The sequence below is a fragment of the Melanostigma gelatinosum genome, assembly GCF_949748355.1.
Source record: "Melanostigma gelatinosum genome assembly, chromosome: 6".
In the NCBI taxonomy this organism is placed as follows: Eukaryota; Metazoa; Chordata; class Actinopteri; order Perciformes; family Zoarcidae; genus Melanostigma; species Melanostigma gelatinosum.
The window spans coordinates 15,418,036-15,440,935 of NC_136639.1; the positions used below are offsets into that span (position 1 = coordinate 15,418,036).

Below are 22,900 nucleotides of genomic sequence, written 5' to 3' on the forward strand. Positions count from 1 at the left end.
TGTTAACATGAAGCAAAAAGAGGTGAATTCATAAACACATCTCAGAGTCTGAAACAGCCTCGGTATGCACCGTCTCAAAACACTTAGAAGCAAAGATTTGTGCTTTTTCTCTCGTTATTGTGTTGAGAGACGTTCTCGGTTTAATCATGAACGGGCACTAATGTAGAAAGAGCAGGCACGGACGTATACGTCACATTTATTCAGCTTGAAAATAGATCAGTGCTCAAGACAGTTTATTGTTTTCCTGGCAGACCAACCCTGAGGCACTTTTACATGTCTCCTGTCACTGTCAGCACTATGTTCGTCTATGGTGTCCTCATCATGTAGCATGAGTCAGAGATCTAACCCTGACCTGACTCTAAACTTAGACCTAACCCAGACCTTACCTGACTTGATGTCACTACAACTGATCAGGGCAGTTTCCCAGAAGATGTCAGCGCTAATGTTTACGTTGCTCCACTAAACAATGACCAACAAAGTGCTCACAATTTTGGGAAACTGGGCTCAGAATGTGACACCATGGCCATGAATCAACTATCTGTCACCTGGCTAATCTTAGAAACACACTGTTATGTTTCGCGCTGATCTTTATCTATAAATAATCTTAACACAGCTAATTGTCAGCTAACTGTAATTTTACATTGCATTCCACTGCTTTGTTTGAATCCTGTTTCTTTCCAAAGCATTTCCAGCCAAACCTTTTTGTGATGCGTTTGCTCCTGAACATTTCCTATGGAGACCTGTTATCCACTCAGGCAGACGATATGACCCGCTGCCTGAATACGGCAGTCAGACACTTGAGAAAGTGCAATATCAATATGGAGAAGTACAAGCAAAGGGATGAAACAAGTTAATGGGTTATAATGAGTTCAGATCGAATGCCTAAAACAATGGACTTATTAATTGCTGCAGTTTAATTTATTCAAACCTTTTTTTTTTTCATTTACAACCTTGCTCCTGCTTTTGAATAAAACCCTGTGAAGCACATTTTGAGATCGTCTGTTTCACTGTTGAATACTTTAGTTAATAATGCGTTTCTTAAAAAACAAAGAACAGAAGCAATTTGCACACACTGAATTCTGCTGTCTCTGTATTTGAATATAAAACATAGCATTTCTCAGTTCACAGAGGTGTGTTCTCAGCCTGGTTGGGCTGTCTTTGTTGGAATTCAACAAAGGATTTAGTTTGGCTGAAGCACCAACAGGTGCGTCTCCCGATTGTTTTTCACCAGCATTTGGTAAATCCTTTCACCTGTAAACACACAAGTCTCACCAATCTACAAACATCATAAGCCTGAGGTACCTCTTTAATATCATGAGTTCAAAATTACTTTAAATAGTCAAAAATATTGCCAGTCTTCTCAGTCGTCATACCTCTAAATACAATAATAATACCTACATTTAAATACCATAAATTACAAAACAGGAGAATGAAAAGCTTCTTATCCACTACTGTACAAAGGCATTCATTAACAATAGCATTAACATCAGGGTGTTCCATCTCTGTCATTCGACCGTCAACGTTAAACCAGAAAGAAAAAAAATGTGTAACTTCCTTTACATGGGTCTTATTCCAGTGTATTAACCTGTGTAACGAACTACAATATTGGCATTAAATAATTATGCTGTGCTAGTATTAAATGCAAATCTCTTGGTATATAATGTAGTTACAACAGTGTTAACATAGTGCAAACAGGGCGCTCAATTGAAAGGTAGAATAAGCCGAATTTCATGAGAGGATATCGCTTTTTAGAAATGTCAAGATTTTAAAGAAATTCATTTTCAGATGCAGTTTTTTAGATTTTACCGGTACATGAGCTGCTTCAGCAGTGTATGTTTCAGGACAGAACGTTTAACACTATGTGTTTACATTGTGTTGTTACGCATTTTAAATATATATTGAAGAGGTTTTCATTGTTCACCTACAGAATATATACTCAAAAATAACGATGCAATACTTTTCCATTGGTTAAAACACAACAATAAGCCACTGCAGGGCGTTACTGCATTTGAGTTATCCATCCATTCATTTACAATGTCATGAGTGGAAAGTTACCTTATACAGTTCTATAATTATATCATCAGTGTTATAGCCTGTGTAAAAAAAAGAAAGAATAGAAACTGAGTACAGTTCTATATTCACCCGTGAGGAGTGAAAATCTGTGGCCAGTTTCACTGACGGTGGAGATTTACGAACACGTAGATGACACTCTGTAAGCCCTTCACTAAGCACTACTTCGACCACACAGGTTCGCGGTCAACAGTAGTTCACTTTCTGTCGGACAGGGGGGGGGGGGGGGGGGGTATCAGCTGAGTTGCATCTGACCTATCTGCATGAGTCCACTGAGTAGAGTACCTGATAGAGTAATATAGAGGTGTTGTATAGAGCCTGTCTGGTATTGCTCAGTGTTTGTGTGTGTGGGCCTTGATGTCCAAAAACAGGGTCTTTCTCTCACAGCACAAATCACACACACATATTATATACAAACATGTGTCAACGCATACGTGCTTTGAAGGCAACACGTTATGTTGAAGGTCAGGCCTTATTTGGGGACACACGCCACACTGAGTTTGGCAGGAAGACAGGTCAGGTGTCTGCGACGGTGGAAGCAGTCTGGATACAGGAATTCTCAAGTCAGGGCACATGCCCCCTTAAAATTTCAGTGTGGCATGAACAATACCTCTGCAAGATTCAATAGTCATCTATCATGTCAGATTTTAAATAGGGTGTGGATACAAGCAGTCATTCTGGATAAGTAAACAAAACTTCATTTCCCAGCAGCCCTGTGCGCCCTGGCCTACAGGTAAGACCGATTCGTTGAGCCAGCCTTTAGTGTTCTGTTGACACTCCGCTGGCAGCCCGTGCTCAAACATGGGACTCTGTTTCTCTGTTCAGCACTTCTCTGTACAGTAAGTCACTTTGGATCAAAGCATCTGCTAGTTAGAGGACAATATTTTGGGGGGATTTGGCAGCTTTGGCGCAGTTCTCTGAGTCTTAACAGCAATTATTTCCACATGACTTTCAACATTCCCCGGGGGGGCAGTTTGGAGAGGAAGAAAAGGGGTGTGTGTGTGTGTGTGTGTGTGTGTGTGTGTGTGTGTGTGTGTGTGTGTGTGTGTGTGTGTGTGTGTGTGTGTGTGATGTTGTGATGCTGCAAGCTGTGGTGCAGCTCCCTCGGTCAAACAGCAGATGGCACTGCTGAGGCACAGAGCTCAAGTTAACTCTTTGAGAGTGTGTGGGTGGTTTGGGGGGCAGTTGCAGTGTGCCACAACATGCACCTCCACCTCTGAAGAGATCAACTCAACCAAGGTTACGCCTACACCAGCCAAATCAGAAGGCAAGATGAGGTAGCACCTGCGTTGTCTTGAACTACAGATGAGACTGCGGTTGGTTGGAGCTCGATGCCGCCAAGGTAAGTTGGGGAGTTAGCTGCCCTTTTTGAACTAAATCAGAATTGGGGCAGTGTAGTGTCTCAGTTTTAATGTGCGTGGAGTGTAGGAGGAAGGTGGGGGCATGGTGGGTTAAATCAAAGTGTGTGAGTTGCGGGTGTCAGTATGTAAATGATCAAATGGCTCTGTCTGTGAAGATTAGGCAGCTCAGTCTCTAGCTGGCCTCCTCTATCAGCCGAGCCAAGGTGTCTCTGAGCTCCGTCAGCTCAAAGATCTTGCCGTCCAGCAGCTCCAGCAGCGTCCGCAGGCTCTTCCTGAAATTCTCCTGCTCCTCCTGGTTCTCCTCCAGCCGCTGCTCGGCCCCCGCCAGCTGCTCCTCCAGCACCCGACCGCGCAGCTCTGTCTCCTGGAGAAGGAGAGACAGCATTGTTGGCAGGTTTGTGTCGTTAGGAGGTAAATAATAAGTGTAGGATGTGCTGATTGGGAAACAGCTACATGTTCAATGCATATTTGTATCGCTCACCTCAAGTTTCTGGGTTAGTGTGTCTTTCTGCTCCATCAGGTCGTTCATGTTTTCCAATTCCTCTTTTAATTTTTCCATTTCCTGGAGGACATAAAAAGCAGATTAAAAGGCTGCGGAGCATGAATGTAGAGTGTTGTTGCATGAGCCAAAACATTTCAAGCAGGGCACTTCCCCCAATCACACACACACACACATGCAAACACACATCTTCTCTATCCCTTAGTGCATTCTCCAGTTCCTCTATAGTTTGGTTGAGTTCAGTCTTCTGGGATTTCATCGCTGGTGTTTGGTTGCTCTGACACTCGAGCTCCGTCACCTAAAAGGACAAGATGGAGATCAAGATTTAGATCCACAGAGATACGGCAGATGGACACAACAGAATCATGATCTCAACCCATCTTTTATTACCAGACTACCTCTTCTTTATTCTCCCTCATGCCAACAATCATCTGCCCTCTCTGTTTTTTATTCCCTCCCATTTGATATGAATTAATTAATCACACAAGCAAGCAGTTCTGTGCCCCATCCCTCACCCGTTTGTGTAGTCTCTCGGCCTCTTCCTGGTAGGCGGCCAGTTGTTGTTTCCACTGTTTGACGTTGGCTGTGGACTCCAGCAGAGCTGCAGTTAGCTTGGCATTGTTCCCCTTTAGGGCCTCCAGCTCAGCCTCCCAGTGTTTTGTCATGGCAGGGCTACAGAACACAGAGAGGTTCATTCCTGTCAGTTTACCAAAAGCAACATAAGATAATAAGTGTTCATGTTTTCATGCTATGGATGTAAGATGTGGGATTCTGAAAGCGCATGATGTCTGATTCCACAAAACTTAAGTTGTGAATGTGAAGGTGTATTTTTCTACAACATATTAGAACCATTATTGTTTGTAAAACATCCATCCATCGATTATGAGAATACAGGACTGTGGACACAGATATGTTTTAAGTCTCTTAGTGGTCCTGTTGGCTCTTTGTGGTCATTTTGCATCTATTTGTGGTCATTTTGAGTGTTTTTGTGTATCTTTGATTCACATTTAGTAGGTTAAGCCTAGAGCCACACAACCACTCAAGCTCCTAGGCCTGTACTGCTGGGGACCATTCAAAAATCCATCCATCCTTCCATCCAGTTTTGCCCCAGCACTAAAAGCTAACGAAGGCTGCCGTGGGCACTCAAATTGGAGGTCACCACTTCCTGGCCTGTAGCTGTGAAAGCAGCTGTCTGCCACACGAGTTGTAATCTGAGATTATATCGTCAGACTGGCTGGAGCCTAATCTGGTCCAGCTACTCACAGACGAGAAGATGAGATGAGAGATAAGGGAAAAAGTGATCGACTTGCATGATGGAGAGGCATGTGTGGGAGAAAGACACTGGTGAAAGAAAATGTTTGCACATGGTCTGGGTAGTCGATAGTTCGGTAGAAGTAATGCTGTCGTGTAATATTAGATATATGTACAAACTCAACTTTCTGGAGGGAAAATGCTTCCGCTGTGCATCTCCCCTGTTAAATGTGAGCATTGCAGGCATTCAGTTAAGATTTTAATAATGCCCACTCGCTGTCTCTGACATAATGTCTGACTTGAGTGGGAGATTGTATGAGAGACCTAAACGCTGTTGAGTACCGACACTGAGTCAAGTACCTTTGAAAAGAAGCTCCTACTCCCACATACTTCACAGTAATTCTTCACAGCGGTGGAAACAGATCCACAGAACAACACAAAAGCAAGCTTGGCTTGCTCAAGAAATGTTGAGGGTCTGTGTATGACCCATGACAATGTTGTTTTCAGTTTCCGCCCCCTCGCTGACACACACACACATACATACTCACACTGCAGCAGTACTCCACTATGCATACACCCACTCTAAAGTGTAAAAGAGAGAAAACCCAGGACTAATTCACGCTGGACTCCCACGGTGCCTTCGGTTCTTACACAACAGCCACCCCCTCTGTGAGTGCAAGTGTGTCTGCGTGTGTGACGCATAGGAGGGAGACGACACTTCATCCTACACATATCAACTGACACACAACCACTCACACACACGTGTGAGAGCGATGCTGTGGAGCGATGCTGTCACCAAGGCACACAGCCACGCCAATGTATAAACCCCACACACACCAGCTCGCAGAGCAGGAGAGCAGGCGAGACGTCAAGATGTGAAGATGGAGACAGACTGAGAAAGCAAGCGAGAGCGATGGAGGGAGAATCAGAGGAGAGACAAGAGTGCAAGATGTTTTGACACTGGTGTTTGTCTTCATTAAAAGAGTCTGGCTGAAAGGTCTCAGGGGGCCACCTGGGCACAATTCTGGCTGAGGACAGCAGAGCAGAGCTGAAGGTGTGTGAGAAACACGGTGGGTAAGTTAGCTGCTACTGTGTCAATGAACTGCTGCTGATTGTAAAGATGATGTGGCTATTTACTCAATGTGATTGCCTTATCATGAGGATTTTATTCGCTAATGATATTTTCTAGCTGCTGATAATTATATAATTTTGTTATAATTGCACTTCTTGTCATGTAAGAGCCAACTGTGATGTTAAACTGTAGAAACAATAATTTTCTTGCGTCAGCTTGAGATTGTTCGGCAATTTTGCAATGTTTTTGAATACTATAATAAAATAAATTTGAATCACAGACTCTAAAATTCTGTATCTGGTAGAGAAGATTGCATCTATTTTACAGATTCAATTGGATCCGTTTTTTATCTGTTTTGTGAGAGTTTATTCTGCTACAACAGACGTGACGAGACACAGCACAGGACCAGATTTTGTGTGGTGTCAGTTTACTTTCGCATTGTATTTATTTAGATTATTTAAACTGGTTTTAAATGAATTCATACATTTTTCTAATTGAATTTACGATGTATTTTGCTGATTGTACACACTGCCAACAAGCCATGACCCTTGAATAAAACATCGACACTCTGTTTTTGGTTTTGCTACTTCCCAATGTAAAGTATAACTCTCCTCCCAGGCTCAATACATATACAAAAACACAAAACATAAACTTGAATGCGTGTCCTGACCGCTGTGCGTCGTCAGCTCGGTTGTTCCTCCTCACAGAGCTCTTCAGCGAGCAGGGAGCCAGAGCGGTTGCCATGGCAGCACTGGAGGAACGGAGGCGCTCGTAGACACCGGCACCGTCTCCGCTCACACAAGCCTACCACAAACCCACCGGCAGACGCCTACATCCACGAACACCAGAAGACCATTCACATACAGCCGAGGCAGTCCCAACAAAAAGTCTTCCAGTATTCAGAAAACCAGTCAAAATGACTCCACTGCAGACCTGCCAAACACACCTACATCCTGCGATATAAAAAATAAACTTCTCACAGCCCTGCAAATGGCTGCATCTCCTCCTCCTCTCTCTTCCGCTGCCATATGCACCCACACAAACCTGCCTACACAGCCCCACTAAGCAGCAGAGTGGTGTATATGTTATGAATATAAGTCTTCATCTAATTCCAGACTCATGGCAAAGACAAAAACCAAGATCATAAAGGTCCGGTGCAAAAAGACAGCGCCAGTGTGTACATATATGTGGGTCTGAACCCTCATGCCTAATATACAAGTTAACACGTTCAAAATACACTACAAACACTTTTATTCTTTTCTTTTGACTATAAAATAAACTACAAGCGTATACGCGTTACACAAATTGACAGACAATAAATTCGAACTGCAGCTTAAGGTTCATGAAATGCTGAAGGGGCTACAGTACAAGGTGATAGACATGTGAGATGATGCATGTGTAAGATGTTAAATGGAAGAAGAATGAATCATAGAGAGAACAGAAAAAAAGAGGGTTATGTGGTGAAATATTTGAACGCTCCTAGCATCTACCCTCTCTGCATATGCCTCTGAGAGAATGTGAGAGGTTTGCTTGTTACGTCCATGCTTGCCATAGGGAATGCCGAGAGTCGACCCGGTCTCCCACGCATGCAGCATAAATAGACACATCAGCAGCAAGGCTGCAGCAGGCAGTGGGTGTCCTCTCTACATTCTGCTCTCACTGCACACTCAGATCTGTGTAGCCTTACCGAGTTCATGATGTAGCGGTAGGGATTTATAAGCGTTTGCACTTGAGCTTGTCACAGCTTTAGAGACTTCAACAAACAATTAAAAATAACTCCGTCGCAAAAGATCTCCACAATGATGTTTAAATATTTAAAAAATTTTAAGTCTCCTCTCAGACACCCACCGTTAAGCAAAAAAAAAAGAATGATAATACATTAAGCCATTGATTGATATCTTTAATTAATAAGAATCGCAGCCAGAGAAATAATGAAATGAGATTACAGCGATTTTACAAGTGAAAAGACCTCGGTGTACAGTCGACGACAGGTGACAGTAGATAAAAGGAACATTTCCTTTCCTGAGAAAAAAAACTCTTCACTCGCTCAAATGATTCAAAGTCATTATCCGTGCCCTCCTGTTCAGTTTATTTGTTGTAGCGTGTGTGCAGTGGGTGGATGTTTAGGTATCAGTGACTCATGTGCAGACTTTATACAATACACTCTCTGTCGTTCTCTCTTTCCAGCTTCTGACACACACACACACTCTCTGTGTGTCCATCTGTCTTGCTCTTTCTCTGCCTCCCACTACCCACAGTATGTTATATAAGTCTTACATAAACGCTTCATCGACACCTTTTTGGTGAACCACACAGCCACACCTCTTCAGAAAGCCATTATACAAATCAAAACAATTTACATGTCACTTTGACCTTATTATCTAACACAATCTACTGTAGTATGAACAATAAAAAAGGAATATGAATTAACCATTTCAATATTCAGTCAACTGACAGGACACAAAAACAGCAGGAACGTATACAACGTAACAGTGGTGCTGCATGCATAGAAGTGACACCGTCACATATTCCTTAATGCATCAAACAGTCAAAAGATTTTAATTTGCATTTAAAAAGATATTATTGCATTGTAGTCGGCAAACATATAAATAGTATAATAAATAAATGTGAGATTTTCCTTTTACCAAGCATGCTCAGATTGGACAAAAATATTAAGTTGAATAATTCCTCTTTCCCGAGAAACACTTAAAGTAACGTATTTTGCTGGTCCATGTGAAGTGACAGCGTGTGATTAGGAATGATATAATTCATTGCACCAATATTCCTCCTGACTGGAGTGATGGTGTGCTGTTTAACCTCGTTTGTTAGCAGTTAGTAAACAAGCAGTGCACCAAGTTTTGTAAAGAAGACCCTCCCTGTTGCTGGCCTGCATTCAGGCTCTTATTTTTGGAGAAAGTTTGTGCCTGAACATTTTTTGTTTTTTGCGTAGATGTCGCAGTAGTCAGGACTTGTAATGACGTCCCTATCAGAAAGAGCAGACCCGACAAGTCTTATACTGCTCCCTAGAGAGGAAAAACACGAGAGAGCAGCCGTGAATAGTAGTTCACTACCATGCTGACGTGCAACATAAATTGGTGCATGCAGACGAAAAGAAAGACATGGAAGAAGAGGGGTGAATAGTTCTGTGCCTCAGACAGAAAAACAGAGAAAAGAATCATAATAATGAATGTATTTTAGTGTTCTTTGAGTGTAATCTATGAGAGTATATGGTCAGACTGTTACACCTGTACTGTGGTAAGCATGAGAAGATGGGACAGTGAACACATCACCATGCGGGATGTACCTGTGTGCAAAGGCCAGTGCGTTCTGAGATGGCTCTGGACGGGTGTCTGAGTTGGGAGTTGTGTCGCAGATGTCATCCGTGCCGTTGATGTTTTCCATGGGCGGAGTCACAGGGGTCAGTGGTGACGAGAGCTCACCTCCTGGAGACTCCTACATGTGAAACAAAGTTGTTCAGCTGTTACTGCCAGTTAGACATCAAAAAATGAATAAAACACGATTTAATTATTTTAATAATTTTATTATTCTTCAAATTGTGAGTCGTGATCAAGGCACGAAACTAGGAATGCACGTTTCTGACTTAATCAGTCCCGCTGCCGATACTTGGGCTTTTGGGTGTAGGCCGATCCTAAGTACCGATCCGATACAAGTGTTTAATTAATAAGCTGTGTGTAGTGACTGGGATCATTATTTTATGGTCAGGCAACATCAGGCTCAACATTGCTTTCCTAACTTTGTAAATCAAGATGCAACAAATAAATACAGGAGATATAAATATACTTAATTGTTATTTATTTAAATATTTGTATCCAACATTAGATCTGCCAATTGTCACTGATACCTGATTCAGCTATTTGATTGAGTTTCGGATCGATATCCAATATCAGTATCTGTGTATCTCTACACGAAACAATTGTGTTTTAAAAGCCCCAAAACTGTCTTGTCAAATTTAGACATTTGTGACATTTCCATATAAATAAATCGCTGTATGATTCCCTCTAATGTCAATAATATTAACTAGTAATGATTAAACCTCGTGAGGTCAGAAGAAGTTCTTAATTGCATTTACACAGCCTCAAGCTTACTGGTGTGTTTAACATTACCAAAAGCAGAAACAGTGATTCAAATAGAGAATAACTTGATAATATTAAGCATGAGCTAGGACCACCACTTCAGGGCAGAAACGAACAACTATTCTCATAACTAATTAACCCGTCAATTATGTTTTACGATTCATCGATTCATTTTTACACGATAACATTTAAAGCCCAGAGCTCAAGATCACGTGTTTAACTGTCTAGTTTTGTTAGCCCAACAGTTCAAAACTTAGAAAATAGAGAAAAACAGCAACTCGTATTTGAGAAGCAGAAACCAGTGGAATTTTGGATTTTTGTATCAAATTATCAAAATGGCTTTCATTTCATTTTCTATAAATGTACTAATTGTTAAACAAACAAATAATTTCACACAATGTACAGAAAAGTACTTATAATTAATCACTACAATTAATTAACTTATGTTATATTATGAAATGCGTAATAATTAACCTGAGCGATGTTTATGTATTTTAGGGGGGTTGAGGTCTCTCACACTCATAAAGCTCTTGCTCTGGTGTTAAAATTGTAAGCGACTTAGTGAACAGTTGCACATGCCTATAGGCCGTTAAATAGCTTATAGCACTGGGAAATTGCAGAATTACAGATTAATGCTTATCTTTATATCCCATACAACCACAGAATTATACGAGAGACAAATCATTTAGCTGCTGCTCGCACATAAAACAAAGCTATTAAGACTCGGGGCTTGAGCACGATACAGTAGCACAATGGCACTGCCTGTATGTCTCTAATGGACAAGAAGGAAGGGGGAGATAAGAGAAAGAATATAGCGTAACAGTTTGCGCTCCACATTGATTAGTATACCATTTAATAACTGTTCCCACTGCACGTCCACTGGGGTCTGGCCTATTGGGACCAGCATATAGCATTTAGCTCTGTGTTTTCTCATCTTGTTTTAGTGGAACAATTCCTCTCTCATATTTTCTAGTCTCTGTTTCTTGTATTAAGAGGGGAGAAAAGAGAGGTTCTGGAGGAGAAAGAAAGCCAGCAGGCAGGTGGGTGAAACCGTGACTTTCAGGATGGTGAAATAGAGCAGCCAGCTCGAGTAGAGCACTGCAGGCTTATAGCAGGAAGGCTGCAGCCTTTACGGGAACAGCAATCCCTCCAGTTTCACCACCGAGGTAGTGGCCAGCGCACATGCACTCTTCAACCCCTGATGAGAGCGAAGCTGTCCACTTGGCTTCATTAAAAACATCCTCCCATGGGAAGCATAAGGTACAGTGGCATTTCATGGGGGCCGCAGCATTAATAGTACAAGTAATAGACCGTAGTACAGCGGGGGGGTTTCTCCCCTAGCCTCCATAACGAACAGAAGAGGACACGAAGCCTGTTAACAGCCTTTAGATTACAGAACAGATTTCTCTGGGGATTCTCCTCTGAAACAAGCTAATTTTCTCGCAGATGCAGTTACACATGCCCTCAAACACTCAGTTGCTATCCCACACAAACAAGTAGCTAACATATAGGCTAATTATGCTCCCCAATTCATAGAGAGTCCACAGACAGCTTTGTCTTTTTCTTATAATAGGTACATACATGGGTGGATACATGAGAAACTGTACCATAATATTTTACTCAGCTACGTTTATTCAACAGATATATTTACTGGTTATTGTTTGGCTTTGGAGTTTTCTTGCAGTATTTCCCCTCTAAACTTCAAAGATGATTTAGAGGGGAAATACTGCAAGAATTATAGATATTTAAATAACTTTTCTTTTGATACTTTTGTGCTGTAACTTAAGTATTATTTCGAATAAAGGACTTTAGTGGAGTATTTTCACATTAATGTGTTGGTCCTTACTAAAGTAAAGGATCTGAATACTCTTCCACCATTAGCATCATCTTTTTCAAAACATTTTCTCCTTAAAAAGGTATTTTTTTGTATCTATTTTCATGAATTTGCCTCTACGCCTCGTCTGAAAATGGATCAAACTAAACAACAGCAAAGGGAAAAAATATTCTTTGGTTGACCTGTTCACCAGCTGTTCATTATACACACCATGCCTGTGACAGGAGGAGGTTAGTAGGCTGAAAAAAAGGTTAGGAATTAGGGGGAGGGGGTTAAGATGGTGTGTACTGAACGTACCTGAGAAGGGGACGTGGCCATGTCCATCTTTTCTTGACTCTTCTCTTTAGCGAGCCGTGCTGCTTCTTTATACTCCGCAAACTTCTCTGCAAACTGGACACAGAGGACAGCCATAAGTATAAACTGTAATTCATACAATACTGTGGTTTAATCTGTGTAGGAAAGCCCTATGTGCATGGACAAACACACACACACACACACACACACACAGATCAGCGTGTAATAGGTCAGACGTGAAGGATAGGGTAAATCTGCTGCCAATAGAGACACAGTTGAACTTAGAAAAGATGGCCCTTACCCATAAAGCCTCAGCAGAAACATGAGCTAACTAGCTCACCGTTAGTGACCTCTATATCATAGACATATACACACACACACACTCACAGAACAAAGTAGCCATTGTGGTTTCCTGGTTGAGTTTTTGTCTTTAATCAGAAGTTGTTGGGGGCTGAAGTTGATCTCCGGGGTTATTTTCGTCAAGGGCAAAGATCCATCCAGCGATCCTGAAGCAGTAAGGTGAGCTCAGCTGAGGGGCTTTGAGCAAATATAAACATCCTGGCATATTTCCCCAATGTCCCTTTGGGGTGTGGTTCATCACCGACACGACTCCCACAGTGTTACAGAGTAATTTAGTATATCCAGTACTGCAGAGGGCTGAGTGGCGAGGAAATCGAATTGACAACACTGAAGCCGGTCTTGTGTCTACTATTAGTGGAGTTCCAATAAGTAACTCAATATCTTTTCACTTCAGTGCAATATAATAGTTCTGGTCCAGTGATCGAAATGCCGTAGTTTTCAGTGTAAGTGCTCCAGGAGTGTTTGGCACTGCAGTTATCTGAGAGGAGAATCTGATTATTTCAAATTTAGACCATATAAAATACTTTTAACTGGCTGTTAAAACTGCACATTGATATACGTCAGACATAGTCCCTCTCAACACGAGACTCTGTGAATCAATCAAACCAAACACGCTGTACATTTGAAGACGTTTAATATATTTCTTGATCTAAATGAGACTTTGTAAAGAAATAAAGCTTATGGTAACATATCAATGTACACTGTAAGCATACATCATCGTCACAAATCAGAGAAAACAAAACCATTGAAATATAAAAAGTAATTTAAAAAAATGGCTTCAAATGTAGCATGTTTGGTTTGACTGATCCACAGTGGTAATTACCATGTTGAGAGGAACCATATCTGAGGTCTATCTATATGCAGTTTTAACAATTAGACCATTTATGTGGTCTAAAGTTGAAAAAGAAAACGGATTCACTATTAGAATATTACATGTTCATTCATTCATACAATACATTACATTCATACAATAGGAAAATAACTTTACTCCTTTATTTACCTGGAAAAAAGACCAGAGTGTGCATATTGTTCTATGGTAACTGACGCCTTAAAGTCACATAATTAGACACTCCATCAATTGGTAGCTGAGGCCTGACAATATTATTAAAGTCCAGTATATGATATGAATCAGGAAATGTCTTTGATTTCAGGACATCACAGTTTATACTATTGAGTTTGATGGTTGTGTGTGGGGGTGTGTGTGTGTGTGTGTGTGTGTGTGTGTGTGTGTGTGTGTGTGTGTGTTCTTCTGACAGTGGGAATGGTGTAAGCCTACCCGATTCACGATAGAGCTTAATCATACTGCAGAGGAGAGAAATCACCACCTACTCTCTCTCACACACACACACACACACAGTGAACACACAGATATGCACAACTTTCATAAACACACAGAAAAAAGCCTCATTAGGGCTAACTGCCAAGCAGATTCTACACCTTGAAAGAAGCTATAGCAACTGGAATAAAAAGTTGAAATACCATCCTCTCTCTGGGACTGAGGGAGAAGAAGAAAAGAGAAGCCTCCCCGTGATTGATGTGTGGTTGGTGTGTGTGTGTGTGTGTGTGTGTGTGTGTGTGTGTGTGTGTGTGTGTGTGTGTGTGTGTGCGGTACCTTGGCTAGATGATGCTCAGTGGAGAATCCCAGGCCGTAGACAGTGTTCGCTCGACTGTCCGCCCACTGGCCAAACTTCTGTGAGGTCTTTGTGAACGTCATGTTGGGACTGATGGTGCTGTTGATTATTGCCTGCAGGACATAGGGAACCCACTTAATACATATTAAATCAACTTAATTTCTGCAGTTTCATGTGTGTAAGGTCTATGTGTGAGTACTAGAGAGAGGATCAAATGAAGAGCCAAGGACAATTTTTAGCCCCAAGTATGTGCTTTTTGTATGACTGAATGAAGATTACTCACAGCACAAATCAGGACTACAGATGAAAATATCAATTAAACATTATATTTTTGAGAACACACAATTGACATATTGCATCTCTATTTAATCGTTCTGTAACTGTTGGTATTAGTGCCTTGATCATGTGTCTTTCAGACTCTCCAAACAGTATTGTAGTGCCAAAACACTGAGCCAATTAGTCAATTGATAGAAAATGTATCGCCAACAATTTCAGTAATCAAGTTATCATTTAAGATGTTTATCAAGCAACATGCAACATTCACGCTTCCAGCTTCTTAAATGTGAAGTGTGTGTGGTTGAACAAATTTATATTGTGTGTGAATGGTCTGTGCCGGGAGATTACATCATTTATCAATTCGTCAAAAAATTATAATTCATCATAGTTGCAGTCCTATACTTCATCAGAACAAATAGTGCTGTTTCTCTGTGTGTGTGTGTGTGTGTGTGTGTGTGTGTGTGTGTGTGTGTGTGTGTGTGTACACAAGGGAAGCCTGAGAGAACAGTATATAGCTTCTGGTCTGCAGCAGTGCAGCTCACAACCACCAACACAATAAAATCCATGCATGGATAGCTAACAGAGGGCAGCTGAGTTTGACTTTAAAGCCTTCAGCTGTGGATTCAGTGATCCATGGTTAGTTAGACAAGACCTACACCAACATGAGCATGTACACACACACACACACACACACACACACACACACACACACACACACACACACACACACACACACACAGAGTGATGGCAGAGAGGCACAGCGGCAGAAACATCTGATGGGGAGATACTAGGAAATGAGGTGGTCGTGGAAAAAGTAAAAAACTGAATCTGAAAGTTGGTGAACGCTGAAATATTGAGAGCTTGAATTTCAACTGTAAGTCTGGCAATATTTTACATTTTCCTTATTGTCAACAAAACCCATGAAAAGACCAAAACCGACAATGTACCGATCCTACTAACAAGTATTGTATGTGTATCCAATGTGTAATTTAATCCTCTGTGCCATTTACCTGTATTGTTGTCCAAAAACTATTACAGACACATCAGTGAGCCACACTGTTGCACTGGCTGTCACATTGCTTTGAAAGGATAAACCTGGACTCCCCAAGTTCATCTAAAGGCCCATTATGGGCATTCTTGTTTTCTTTGAGTCAATCCCACATACAGCACACCGTTCCGCTGCCATAAATACTTCATAACTCACTAAATTTGCTGCTGAAAATAGTCATCAACAACTGCACTATTTACTCCTGTTTGAGAAACACATTTTATGAAATGATTGAAGCTTTTCACTGGTTTCTGAAGATTAATATCTTCAGTCGGAACCAATGGGCTTGAGCGTAGTGCAACAGACAGGATTGTGGAAGTCAGAAAGTATTGAGAGACGTGTTTGTGCCTTCAATAGATTCGTTGAAAATAAGATTTATTTCTTTTAATTTACAAGAGCTCAAATATAAGGATATCTCTAGATCTTATATAATCCAACCTCCCTTAAATAACACTAATGGAGAACAAATTAATGTCTGATCAATTAGCAGTGTTATGTAATGCTTGGCTTTCTGGTTGGAATCAATACATAACGATGAGTTTGGGAGGGGTAGCAGTCTGTGAGTGTGTGTGTTACACAATAGTTGAATTTAGTGATCAACTATCTACTCCCATCGGTCCATCTCGATCCCCTACCGTCACACTTTCCTGTATTTGCCGCTCTTGTTATTTCCTCGACCACACATTCTTCTCACTCTGTCATCTGTTTCTCTCATTTAACTTCACCCCTCCTCTCTCCATAACTGGCGAGGACTGGTCCGTGCCTATAAATCACACCATGCCCAGCAGAAGTATCCCTCTCGGTTCTCTAATAAGAATATCCTGAGACAGAAAGTGTGGACTCTGAAGTGCAGACAGGCACAGACATGCGCACACAAACACAGTAGTTGCATGCCTACGCACAATGAAACATGAGCCGTCAGTCTCGGGACAGGTTTCAATGCTGATCTCTTTTAAGGTGCGTTAGCACATTAGATTCCAGCGCAGTGCTTATTAACATCATTGACACGCAGTAGATCACAGTGCCACTAAAATCTCCCAGAGTGCTGTTTGACATCTTAATAAAACCTCGTCAGTTGGCAGAAATTAAAAATCACAATGGATGCAGTATGGGAGGCAAAATCAAATCTGTGTTTTGTGTGCGACAAAAGTTTGTAAGGTGTAACAATCAGAATCAACCGCTCACCTTGGTGCCATCCAGGCTGATGATGCGGTAGACATTGCGCGTACTGTCGTAGAAGTAGGAGACCGTGACGGCATGCTTGCTGGTGGGCAGCCAGTTCTTCTTGGTGTTGGGGTCAATCTGGAAGACGTGAGCCCTCGTGCTGTAGATGGGCTGCTCCCTGAAGGGGACGAAGAAGAAGTGGTGAACCTCCTGGTGCCGCAACACCAACGTCTCACCAAACCCAGCGCCAGCACTGCAACTCCTATTGTCCACGGGGGAGTCAGATCGTCCCGGCAACCGAATTACCAACTCACCATCCTCCATAGTTACACGAAAGAGAGGCTGTCAAAGGACGACTACATGTACTCATTGTCTTGTACTCTATACATGGATAACAAGCTAACTGAGCCGTCAAACTACAGCAGAGTTCCCGCATACACGTTAAGTCTAAAGTTCATCTCTGACATCACCGCCGCTTGTAAATCAATACACTAAACGCATGCAGCTTTTCAATAGAAACTCTGTCTTTCAATCTTTGTAAGCCAGCGCCGTCTCTCCATGCTCCGATATGGCAACGCCTGCAGCACAGAGCGAGGGTCACACAGGGGAGCACAGAAGGGAAAGGAGAGGGTTTAAGGCTAAATATAGACAGTAGGCTACAGTTAACTACCAAAGACCCACCCCACAGAGCTGCAGTTTCCACACAGACAAACATAATGCATATACAAACATGCACACAATATGGCCCAGAATCATGAATCAGTATTTACGTGTAAATGTGGATTTGTGTCTCTGTAGCTCAGATCAGTAGATGATCAAAACTCCATGATGGGCTCAGTTTAAGATTACTTAACTCCTTATTGACCATTATATGACACTCAACCCAGAGTTAGGATTAATCACTATTAATGTTGGAGATTATAATATTTTATGATATCATATATCGTCATCTTTGATTTTTAACTATTCATTCATGCGCCACCTTCACCCTTTGTCTATTTATCCCTCACTCCTCACTTAGCTCTCACCATGCCCTCATATATTCCAGCATTGTTGGGGCTTCTTGGGTAATATCTACAGTCAGTACACACACACACACACACACACACACACACACTCAAAGTGCAGGGTGCAGAGGGAGATATTCTGGGCTGGCAGTGCTGGCAGAGCAGGAGATAGAGAAGTGCTTACACTGCACTGAGGGGGTGATGGGGGACATCAAAGGCTTGCTGTATAAATGAATATTAAAATTCAGCAGCAGCACCCCTCCTGTGTGTGATTAGCCAAGACTGGGAAAGAAAGAAAAACATGGAGACAGGGGGGGAGAGAGAGAGAGGGAAGTTAGACAGGAAGAGAAAGAGAATGATGGGGAATGTGGAGAGTATAGGAAGTCAGAGTGAATCTGGGATGATTAATGCCGCTTTACAAAGCTGCTTGTGGAGTGCTGTGCACGAATTATCATAATCATCGACAGCAGTGTAAGTGGCGGAACTGTGAGTCATTTCAACTCACACCAGCACAGCCTGTCCGTATGATCCGTGCAATAGCCGCTTGGCAACTGTCATCGTTTTTCATTGCTTAATTTGATGGAGCTGAGGCAAACTTCTTGTTTCTCGATGGTGTTTGTACCAAACGACACCCACCAGTTGTAAAAAATACTAACTCCTACAATTGTACTTTTAAAAGACACAATAAATAATGTAATGTGATTTCAGAGTAAATTCTGCTTTCTTAAAAAATATATCCAACAATAATTCTTTTGCTGATTTTCCTTCCTCAAAAACAGCCATCTCCATAACGCGAAAGGCATCACTCTCCTCACACATGCTTCCCACTATAGAGTGACTCTGGTGTGAGCCAATAGCCAGAGTTATCGGTTAGGGGATTGCATAGAGGTCAATTCAGAACGCGTTGATCCTCTTGCCCTCCAGCGTTGAACTCCGGCAGTAGCATGTAGGCTGCATGGCAGCTACACAGAGGGAGCAACAGGGACACAACAAAAGCATGAAAGCCTTAGAAGGCTGTCTATCTCCCATCAGTGCATGAGAGAAGTGCATACACGAGTGTGGATGTGAAAACAAAAGCTGCACACCCCAATATAGGAAGGGGGGGCATGATCAGAGGAATCACAGGATGAGGAGACAGGAGAATAGAGAGGAAAAGTAAGCGGGTAAGCCAGGGGGTAGTTTCAGTGGGCGAATGAGTGGTAGGACTGCAGGAGAAAGGGTGGAGGAGGAAGAAAAAACACAGAGGAGAAAGAGGAGGAGGTGTTTAGAATGCAGAGTGTATGGTGTGACACAAGGGCAGGTGATGGAACATGAATGTTAAAACAGAGAGAGGCGGCCGGCAGGAGGGATGAGAAGAACGAGAGGTGATGTATAGAAGAGGAGGGAGCTCTGAGAAGAAGATGAAGGGAGTGGGAAGCTCTAAACTGCTACACAGCGTGGTATGAACAATTATGTGAACTGTGGTTGCTCAAATCTGAACTTTCAGAAACCCAATAAGAGTTGTTTCAGGAAAAAGCATGTTAGTGCCTATGAGTAAGTGTGCTCTTGCTGATGAGGATGATGATAACACTCATGGATGGATGGTGTAAGAGCCATATCATGCAAAGAAATATACAGTATATTGTGGTACAGTATACTACATACATATAGTATTCAAATTTTTTAACTCTTATGTGAAATTATGTGTTCTGGGAAACTGAGTATTGAGTTATTGTTGTTGCTCATGTTGACATTGTGGTACTAAAATGTTGCTCTTTTTAAGATGGTCCTTCACTATAATTGATGACATCATGTCCAATAGTTCATTAGACTGGAGCAATGAATAGATTTAGAAACGTTTCATTTTTCACAGTAAACCTTTAAAACTTTTATACCGGTTAAAGGTTTATTTCATATCAAATCACAGTTATTGTCTAAGACAGGTTTTAAATTTCGAAACAAAAAGCAACGTTACAAGTGGACTGATTTGGGGACAGATTGGCTGCTCTGGGGTATGTTGTGAATAAAAGGGTAAGTGATTCTCATTTTCCTCTTGTGGTGTCTAGCAATACTAGTTTATATTTATTTGCCCGGGTTTTGAGATATTTCTGTCTCCGTCCCAGTACAATGAAGGCAAATAAAAAATACATCTGAAAAAAATTTGACAGGGACATTTTTTTTCTTGAAAAAAAGAAGTCCCATGAAAACTGTTCAGTTAGTGGATTTTGTAGACCACGATATAAATTTAAAAAATGGTGTTATGGATGTAAATATGCAACAAAAGCTTCCTGCATGGCTAGATACCAGTTTGTTTTTTACGTTAAAATATAGGTATTAATCGGTGAACAACACTGTACCAATGCCTACAGGGCATTTCACAATAAAACAAACACACACACACACACAAACACATCTGCAGTTCCAGGAGTTGCAACAGGTGTGTCCTTTAGCGCCTCTTGTGCCTCAGGGGTTTAATGCACAGATGTAAACACTCAGTCTTTGAGTCACAGTGTGTAACCAAACAGCTTACACAAGCATGTGCACATCATTTTATACCACAAAAGGCATTTTCTTTTCTACTTCAGTGTGTCCCCTGTAACCATACCGCTGGCCCTCTTTCTGCAAACACTGACAGTGAAACAGAAGCATATTCAAACGGCCCTTCTCAGGATTTTGCACTTTCCCTTGCCACCTCCACCCAGCCTCTCTCCTGGAGTTTTCTTTGTTTCCAGAGTTCATTAATTCAACAGGGTAGAGCATGAATGCAAGTAGATCTTATTTAATGTACGGTAGTGAGCGCTCAGTAATGAGAGAGCTCTGTGTTGTTCCATCTAGTGGGAGCGGCTTCGATGACCTAAAATGTGCCCGTGAACACACAAACCCACACAGGCAAAGACAAAGACAAAGACAGGGAGATAAACTGAGTCCATCTGTTCATTAATTGTATTAGCCCAAGGAAGTGAGAGCACACCAGAGAGTTTTGACAGGCATCTCCAGTTCTCGCTCAACACTAATGTTCTTCTCTTTGCCATCATCATTAGAGACACGTGGACGGAAGTCTGTCTGAAATCTGTCTGTGCCATTACAGCTAGACAACAGATATGCGCTTTCATCTCATCTGCACATAATCAGACTTCAACACACACACTGTATGCAACATAGTGCTTTGAATCACTGTACACAATGTATTTCACTGCGAATTATTTGAGTCATTGAGTCGCTTGCGTAACAGTAACTTAGTCACCAGTATGGCAGAGCCCAGTGGAGAGCTGAAGCTGAGTGGGAGACTGCTGAATGATGTGCTGCCCACACTGTAGGAGGGCAGAGTGGGGGCCTGGGAAGCCTCCAGTGTATTGTAAATAGTTAATGCAGGAGTTTTGGCTGATGCCTTGAAATGGTACCATGCCTGTGCCATGTTGTTAATCTCCTGCTGTGCAATTAATCACAATGAACTGCAGGAGACAGCCGTTAATGAACGAAATGGACCGCTGAGCTTGGGGTTAGGGGAAATGCAAATGAGCAGTGCTGTACACTGGGCAGATATTTTACTGTTGGGTGCCTGTTGTTGAGGAGGTGTAAGGTAGCGGTCACTGTGCTGCCATAGAGACAGGAAGCCGCTTTCTGTCACTGGAGCCTTGTGAAGCATTGTAGCTACTGACATTATACTGTTCCCAAATCTTATAGAACAGGACCCAGAACAGGATAGTACATCAGACCACAGAACTCTGAAAGTATTTGAGAAGAATTGCAGTTTTTATACGTCTTTCAGAATTACATAACTGTCTTTAATGTAGGAGGGGAGAAAACAGCAGAACAGGGAGACCAAGGAAAACAGCATTTTCTAATTCACTCTCATTCTCTCACTCTCACTCTGTTCCAGTGTAACTATATAATTCAAGTCTTGCTTCATTTAGGTGAGAACACTCAAACTCCCATATTCTTCCACTTTGGGAAACATTGCCGATTAGCTCCCTATTTTGATCCTTAAAGTTTGACGATTTGGTCACTTATGCACCAGCATTTGTGAGCCAGCATGTTGGGCCTAAAGTGTTTCTGTTTTACCAAATGGAGCATATTCAGAGGAGAAAGAGGAACATGTTCATGTAATGTCTTAAAATGTGTTGTTTTAGTGAGCAACACATCAAGACCGTCAGAAGATCACCACTCAACTACACAGACAGCCGACCTGAGATATCCACCGTCAAGTTCATTGGACGTCATATAAGACAGAGAGATACATTTTTACGCATACGCCCGGGTCACTGTGATATGCGTGGTGTGGTTTCCATGGGAGAGAAGTTCATAACATGTGAAGCAGGCGCAGCCGATATAAATTCAGAAAGAAATGAAATGGACCCCTTTGTATAATAAGCACACTTACCCCATTGTTATGGTTGACATGGATGCGATTACTGATCCTTTTCACTGGCAAAAAAACGTATCTCGCAGGTTGGCTGCTGCGTATGAAGGTCTTCTCTCTACACGACCGTCTTCAATGTTTCACCGTTGGTGCGTCTGCAGGAATTTGATGACAACTGGTCCATTACCCTTCCACTGTCACCGCATGAAATCACACATATGTCGTTCTGCACATGGCACTGAAATCAGAATTTGTCTCTTCCTTCGGCGTTGAGCGTTTGGTGATGGAGCAGCAGTAGCGCGGAGGGAGATCCAGCGCGGAGTCCAATGGAGATCCGACAGGCGTCCTGCTGTTGTCGTGTAAAAACTACAGATCCTCGCTGGAAGGGTGGAGAAGCCCTGCTGCCTTTACTGGGAAAGACAACCCTCATTTAGCCACTTGATAACGCACAGAATCATACTGTCCGCGCGCGTCTCTCTCTCTCGCTCTCTCTCTCTCTCTCTCTCTCGCTCACAGTCTACACCCCCACTCTCTCGCCCAGACTACAGCTATTCCACACAGCTTTACCTCTGCATTTCTATAATAAACCGATTTCTGATG

The 22,900-nt window shown here is 42.1% G+C and overlaps 1 protein-coding gene across 3 annotated transcripts; it reads right to left on the minus strand.

The window, feature by feature from the left end:
* Positions 1 to 1,292: 1,292 nt before the first annotated feature.
* homer1b (homer scaffold protein 1b) lies at positions 1,293 to 22,429 on the minus strand. Of its 3 annotated transcripts, none has more exons than XM_079270148.1 (9): positions 22,322 to 22,429; positions 16,976 to 17,132; positions 14,448 to 14,579; positions 12,479 to 12,571; positions 9,558 to 9,706; positions 4,446 to 4,602; positions 4,118 to 4,228; positions 3,913 to 3,993; positions 1,293 to 3,795 (listed from the first exon to the last, which is right to left on the minus strand). In XM_079270148.1, the coding sequence occupies exons 1-9, from the start codon at positions 22,339 to 22,341 to the stop codon at positions 3,604 to 3,606; spliced, it is 1,092 nt and encodes a 363-aa protein (XP_079126274.1). In that variant the 5' UTR covers positions 22,342 to 22,429; the 3' UTR covers positions 1,293 to 3,603. The 3 variants fall into 3 exon arrangements, with proteins under 3 accessions (XP_079126274.1, XP_079126273.1, XP_079126272.1); XM_079270147.1 differs by lacking the exon at positions 22,322 to 22,429 and adding an exon at positions 17,269 to 17,529; XM_079270146.1 differs by lacking the exon at positions 22,322 to 22,429 and having other exon boundaries at positions 16,976 to 17,529.
* Between the last annotated feature and the right edge of the window lie 471 nt (positions 22,430 to 22,900).